The sequence below is a fragment of the Osmerus eperlanus genome, chromosome 2 (genome assembly GCF_963692335.1).
Source record: "Osmerus eperlanus chromosome 2, fOsmEpe2.1, whole genome shotgun sequence".
In the NCBI taxonomy this organism is placed as follows: Eukaryota; Metazoa; Chordata; class Actinopteri; order Osmeriformes; family Osmeridae; genus Osmerus; species Osmerus eperlanus.
In genome coordinates, this window is record NC_085019.1 from 22,607,799 (window position 1) to 22,615,298 (window position 7,500).

General features: G+C 43.5%; 1 protein-coding gene across 1 annotated transcript in view; it reads right to left on the bottom strand.

The window, feature by feature from the left end:
- Positions 1–2,483: 2,483 nt before the first annotated feature.
- LOC134038514 (inositol 1,4,5-trisphosphate receptor-interacting protein-like 2) overlaps positions 2,484–7,500 on the bottom strand; it is a 10,494-nt gene continuing 5,477 nt past the window's right edge. The window contains 2 exon segments of the mRNA XM_062483930.1: positions 2,484–2,577; positions 3,021–3,798. Of these exon segments, the coding sequence (XP_062339914.1) occupies positions 3,602–3,798 (197 nt within the window). The 3' untranslated portion in view covers positions 2,484–2,577; positions 3,021–3,601.

Here is a 7,500-nt window from a genome sequence, read left to right on the forward strand (position 1 = left end):
TATTGGGTGTATTGAACACGAAATGACAACTTTTATATGGAAACATCTTTAAGGTCTGGGAGGCAAGGATGAGGTACTCTACTGACTGATCTCTCTTTGACAGACCCAGTGAGAAACATCAAGCTGTTGTGTATGTGTATGTCCTCAGAGAGAGAGAGAGAGAGAGAGAGAGAGAGAGAGAGAGAGAGAGAGAGAGAGAGAGAGAGAGAGAGAGAGAGAGAGAGAGAGAGAGAGAAAGACAGAGAGACAGAGAGACAGAGAGACAGAGAGACAGAGAGACAGAGAGAAGATAATCTGAATGTGTGTGAGAGCATGTCGGAATTCCCTGTCCAAACTGTGCTGTGCATTGTGAGTTTGTGCGTGTGACTGCATGCAAGTGTCTGTGCGAGGGCAGATTTCCTGAACAAAACAACATTACAGTGCAGCATGACTATAAGATGCTATCATCTTGCTTCAAACCACACAGGTACTATTGTAGAGTGGCCATCTCCACGGCGACAGATTCAGATTGATAGCGAAGGAACACGATTGCACTGGATGTCTATTGCACCATTAGAATACTAGTTTGTACACCGTGAAGCAGGTGGGACACACACTCAAACCCACGCTGACAAACATGTACTGTACACGTCCGTACACACAAACACTGGTAAAAAAATATCAGGCTAGGTCACATCAATACACACAGTGACAGTGTAAGACAACATACACTCCTTGACGGTCAAGAGTTCAATGAGGGTTTGAAAACAATACATTTTCACTCTAGAGGGACTTTTAACAGGAAGTCAATACCAGTTTGGGAGTGGTACTGTAGTTTGTGTGAGCATGAGTAGTTTATGGACAGGACAAAAAAGTCTGTGTCCACAATGGGAGACTATTAAGTGCATAGTCTAACAGACATTCAATCTACACAATCTTAGGACACACACAATCTTTTTACATCTTAGTCAACTTACTTATGTGAAAATGAGCTGATCCCAGGTCAGGGAACAACCTAAAGCGTGACACAGCTTGACGAGGAGGAAGGCTAATTACATCTTCACTTATTTGGTTCAAGAGTGAAGCCTTGAAGGACAGAGGAACTACTTCAACATCACTTCCTGCCTGGTCTCCTCCCCTCATAGCCAGCACATCAGTTGCACAATATCGAACTACAGAAACACCCATTTTGTTCAATTCTCTTTTCCCTAATAGAAGAACGAGTCATAAATATAAACACACATAAATATTTTATGAGATAAATATTTTTTTATATTTAACGTATTTTGCATGAATATACGTATGCATTGTTTTTTTTTTATCTAAATAAATAAATATCTTCACTGGCACAGTATATTTACTTTTATTCTCTTTTACCACTGGTAATATATTCTTCACTGTAAGGTTATCTAAACTATTGTTGGTACGGTAATTGATAAAATCACGTGTTGCCACGAGAAACAGTTAGACACCGTATACGACTCGGCAAAAACAAGTAAGGTAACACAGGAAGGCAGGAGAACACGGACACCCACAACATTGGTGTTTCTGACGCAACACAACTCCAACTTGAGGGGGCACTGTTCGTTCGAAGTTGTTTGTCAGTTGATAAAGTGACTCAGGTTGGGACTGGCCAAGAATAAACTTGGAGGAATGTTATGAAGACTTTTCAGAACTGAAGTCGTGCACTTCAACACACCTCTATGCCGTACACATAGGCACAGGGCAAAACAAACATCTGTTCATCTGAGAGGTCGAAGCAACACATCGACCTCAAGTCCCGTGTGGATTATATCAATGACTGAGCACATCCAATGACAGGTAACTGTTTAGCATGTTTTCTCCATCTCTCACTTACTCTCTCTCTCTCTCTCTCTCTCTCTCTCTCTCTCTCTCTCTCTCTCTATCTCTCTCACACACACACACACACACACACACACACACACCACACATATACACAAACACATGGTGGTATTCAGTCTGGGACTTCTCTTGGACACATTGAGCTGTTCCAAAGAGGATGTTGTTGGTGTTAGTGAGAGTAATCAACAGTGAACAATGAAACAGCGTGACTGCCACAACAGCATCCTCATGTACGTTTGAAGGAAACTACTACATCGACAACTGATTATCAGCTACTGGTAGAGTTCAATTATGATAAAAAGAAACGATGGGATCATTTTAGGCCCAGTTTCCCAGGCATGGATCAAGCCTAGCCCTGGCCTAAACACGTTTTCAATGGAGATCTTCATCGAACTGTTCTCTTACTTTAGGACTAGGCTTCATCCATGTCTAGGAAACTGGGACTTAAAGTCAGATTGGTCAGTCAAACACTGCTCAGACCAAAGTTTCAGCCATCGCAGTTTGCTGTTCCAGCCTTCAGCTTTCACTCAGTAGTAGTCTACTAATAAAATAAACCAAGTAGTGGCCATTTGGTTAACCAGTCAGTCATCAGGTCAATCTGTCTGTGAGCTAGTGGCCAATTAGGCATCCGGACACAACTGTAAACCAGAACACCAACAAATCAAACCATCCATTCACGAACTAACCTATTACTCTGATCAACCAATCAACAAACCAGTAAACTAACCTATTACTCTGATCAACCAATCAACAAACCAGTAAACTAACCTATTACTCTGATTAACCAATCAACAAACCAGTAAACTAACCTATTACTCTGATCAACCAATCAACAAACCAGTAAACTAACCTATTACTCTGATCAACCAATCAACAAACCAGTAAACTAACCTATTACTCTGATCAACCAATCAACAAACCAGTAAACTAACCTATTACTCTGATCAACCAATCAACAAACCAGTAAACTAACCTATTACTCTGATCAACCAATCAACAAACCAGTAAACTAACCTATTACTCTGATCAACCAATCAACAAACCAGTAAACTAACCTATTACTCTGATCAACCAATCAACAAACCAGTAAACTAACCTATTACTCTGATCAACCAATCAACAAACCAGTAAACTAACCTATTACTCTGATCAACCAATCAACAAACCAGTAAACTAACCAATTACTCTAATCAACCAACCAAACATTCACTCAATAACCAATAAGTCAGTCTGTTGGTTATTTAAAAACCTGGTAAGTAAATGTCAGTATGTGTTTATCAGCAGCAGAATGTTAGCGGATCCACTTGAGGTGATGGACTCCTGACGGATCATATCAATGTGATAAAGGAAAGGAAAGGGTTGCCAAAAGGTCCAAAGATGGCCTTCCTCAATGTCGGCGTGGGGAAAAACACTAGCTCGCCTTCTCAGCTCCTCAGAGTCACTCTCTGTCCAGTTCTAGTGGCTTGGGAGATCAACACAGAGGATGGAAGGAAGACCGCCATTTTGAGGAACCGACTAAAGAGCATTTCTCGTCGTAAAATGTCCGCCAACCGATTTTTGATCTGGCTAGCCTATGAAATGTAAACCTCTCTCTCTCTCTCTTTCTCTCTTTCTCTCTCTCTCAGCTTGATCAACAACACGCCCAAGAAATTCCTAAAAAGGATGTCCCCAGCCTCTTTCTCCCTGATAAACACCCGACCTCCTCTGTCCTGTGCCCCACCCTGACCCCGGGGAGGGATCACGTGACCCCGGGGAGGGATCATGTGACCTCCAGAGAGGCGGGAGAGACGCGGTCACACTCGGCGCGGGATCGCAGGCTGTGCCACTGCTCCACCGCTGTCCGCTGGGAGGCCAGCAGGTGGCGCCAGTGGGAGGTCTCCGGTGGGCCCGTGGAGAACTGACCAATCACGATGCGGCCCACAAAGTCGTTGCTGCTCTTCATGTTGTGGCCGTAGACTAGAGGGAGAGGGAGAGGGGTGAGGACCAGAGAGGGAGGGAGGAGGAAGGAAAGAGGAGGTGGGTTAGGGGTGAAATGCTTTATTGGATCCACTGAAAGCGTTAACCAATGTAGTTCAATCTCCTCAACCGCAGCAGCGGCATTTCATATTCGCCTTTTCCATCAAGAAAAATGTATCGTAAGGATTCAACATGAAACCATGAGAGAGCTATCTCACTTTCTGGGCGATCAAAGACAGGGAGAGAACAAGGGAGGGACAGGCGTGCTGTTGCTATGCAACGGCAAGCCCTGGAGCCCTGGGTTTATCCCGCTGTGGCGAGCCGAGGACCCTTCACCTTGCGGTCGGACAAGTGCCCGACTTAAAAGAGAACGGCTTCCTCTCGAACCAGAAATCCCCCATCATGATCTGAATACGCTCGGCTGTGGGTCACGCCGACATTTTCCTAACAGCACCGTAGCGTGCCAGTGTGTAAAGTAACATACCTGACTGGAGGATTATGCATCTGTAAGCGTATTTGCAAGTTGTATGTAGATAAAGCAGAGCAGCTTTTTTTATGTTTTGTCAAATGACTTCAAGAAAAAAGGTCAAACGACCAATCTATTCTTAACCCTTGTGCTGCCTTCGGGTCACATGACCCAAAGGTTCATAACGAACCATCGTTGTGTTTACCCAATTTTACCAATTACAAAAACAAATAAAAATAATTTTCTTTTAACCTTCGCAATGTGGGGGTCTGACGCATGCTTACAAAAATACAAAATTGCTTTACTTTGTTTTTGTATGCGGTAAAGTTGTCGCAATACGACGGTGGGTCACAACGACTGATGGGTCAGAATGACCCGAAGATAACACAAGGGTTAACATTGAAGTGGAATGCGTATCTCATGATATTCCAAAGCAGGTCAGATCACAGCAGGTATCTCTTGCCAGCATGGCCTTGGGAGTGGGTGAGGAGAGGCTGGTACTGTAGGTAAGGGATGCAACCAAGGCTTTTTGATTTGCATTGGTTTGAAAACATCATGAACAGACAGCTCTCTGTGTCATTCATCCTCTCTCTCTCTCTCTCTCTCTCTCTCTCTCTCTCTCTCTCTCTCTCTCTCTCTCTCTCTCTCTCTCTCTCTCTCTCTCTCTCTCTCTCTCTCAGTTCAGTTCAGTTCAAAGGGCTTTATTGGCATGAAACAACAATTGTTCATATTGCCAAAGCAACGGTAGAATTACAGAAATATTAATCATGGCCTTATATATACTTATATTTCACACACTCACATACAGAGACACACACGGCAGTTTAACATATACAGTGTATCTACACCACACAGGTGTACAACTTGTATCATGTTATTATTATTCAAGTTGGTATATTATTAATGTTGCCAAATAATCGGTATAAATAAATAAATAAGTAAATAGATACACACACACATATGTATATATACATATATATATATGTATACGCATACACACATGTATACACACCCACACGTAATATATACACACGCATATACCCATACATACACATACATACGCACATACAGGTTATATAATGATAATAATAATAGTAAAAAATCAAATACTAAATTTGAAATTCTGAAAATTACAGTAAATTTAAACAAAATATTAAAACAAAATTAAAACATGTTATGTTTGCCATATTATAAATTGTCCTCATTGTGGCTTTCTCTAAGGCCATGTTTTTCTCTCTCTTTTTTCTCTCTCTCTCTCTCTCTCTCTCTCTCTCTCTCTCTCTCTCTCTCTCTCTCTCTCTCTCTCTCTCTCTCTCTCTCTCTCTCTCTCTCTCTCTCTCTCTCCCTCCCTCCCTCTCCCGGATCTCCTGGTCTGGCTCTGTTCTTGTTGCCGTAATGTAATCTTCTATAACCTGTATATGTGTATTTCTTTAACCTGCACATATGAACTTCTCTAACCCATGTACTTCTAGAACATGACTAAGTGTACTTTTTCGTACCTGCATATATATGTCATTCTATAACCTGTATACAGTATGTATACTTAAACCCGTGTACTTCTATAACCCGTATCTGTACTCAGGGGTGTTTCTCATTCATATTTGATGTGTGTGACTCACTCCGCGGTGCATCCGTGCATGGAAGCAGAGAGAGGGGACAGTGACCAACCCGGGGAACACATGAAACATTTCAGCTCTGACTGGCTGAAGTGTGGTGTGTCTCTGAGTGTGTGTGCGTGTCTCTGAGTGTGTGTGCGTGTCTCTGAGTGTGTGTGCGTGTCTCTGAATGTGTGTGCGTGTCTCTGAGTGTGTTGTGCGTGTCTCTGAGGGTGTGTGCGTGTCTCTGAGTGTGTGTGTGTGTCTCTGAGTGTGTCTCTGAGTGTGTGTGCGTGTCTCTGAGTGTGTGTGTGCGTGTCTCGGAGTGTGTTGTGTGTGTCTCGGAGTGTGTGTGCGTGTCTCTGAGTGTGTGTGCGTGTCATGTGCGTGTCTGGGTGCCACACATGCACACTTCCACAAAATCATGTTTGTGTTCAGAGACAAGACGAGGGACGATGGGACCCAGGTTTGTTTTTTTAAGGCGAAACATCGATCCGACTTGAATCATTGTCCTCTCTCTCTCTCTCTCTCTCTCTCTCTCTCTCTCTCTCTCTCTCTCTCTCTCTCTCTCTGTCTCTCTCTCTCTGTCTCTCTCTCTCTCTCTGTCTCTCTCTCGCTCTCTCTCTTAGGACTCTTCAAGCATAAAATCCACCACTTCTTCTCATGTTGCCTCCGACACAATCGATACCTAATCTGAAGGTCTGAGTAGAGGCGGTCCCAGACACACATTGATCTGCTCTAAAATGTGTCTTGTGCTGTTGATAATAGAGAGACTTCTTATGGTGCACAGTCTGGGTGACGGATAACAGACATCATCATTATCGTCGTCGTCATCATGGAGGAGGAGAGGAGAAGAGGAGAAGGAGGAGAGGAGGAGTAGGAGGAGGAGAGCATGAGTCTGATAAGAGACAGATATAGCACTGAAGCAGAGGTCTGTTTTCATTCAACATTTTAAAGGGAAAGAGACAGAGAGCAAATGAGAAAGAGGGGAGAGCAAGGAAAAACAGAGCAAGGAAAAAGAGAGTCCGAAAGGAGAATTTGAGAAAGAGAGTGAAGCAGGAAGTGGAGTTAAAAGGATAGACAAATGGGAACCATTACTAAAGAACTGAAGCTTATAGGCTTTGAGAATGAAAGAAAAAGGAAGCACAAAGAAAAAGCCTGTGGATACGGAAGCAGCAATGGTTAAAAAGAGTTTACAGCAACATATCTTTTCACTGCACGGCTGACTCACTCGTGTAATCCAGCTAAGTAAACCTAGAAAGCTGCTTCGATTGAAACATGGCAACCCAAAAGGATGCCAGAAAGACAAAACCATCCATCCGGGCTCCAACGTGGCATCGAATACATTTGGCAGGCCTTTGAGCCCAGCTCAACCTCAATGCCCCAGCAACAGGCCGTGTGGCAATTAGTGTAATTGTCAGTGTTCGGGTAGCTGTCACTGTCCCTTCCGAATGAATCTCTGCTCTACTCTCACACACCCTCTCAGGGCTTAACCCTGCCACCCCCCCACTCTGTCTGCCTCTGCCTATCCTGCTCTCCTCCCTCAGGAAGGTTTGAATTGTTATGGAAATAGATGTGCTGACTTGTTGGCCCCCAATTAGTGAATAGCACAGCAATGAGTCAGACCAGGTCATTAGAGAG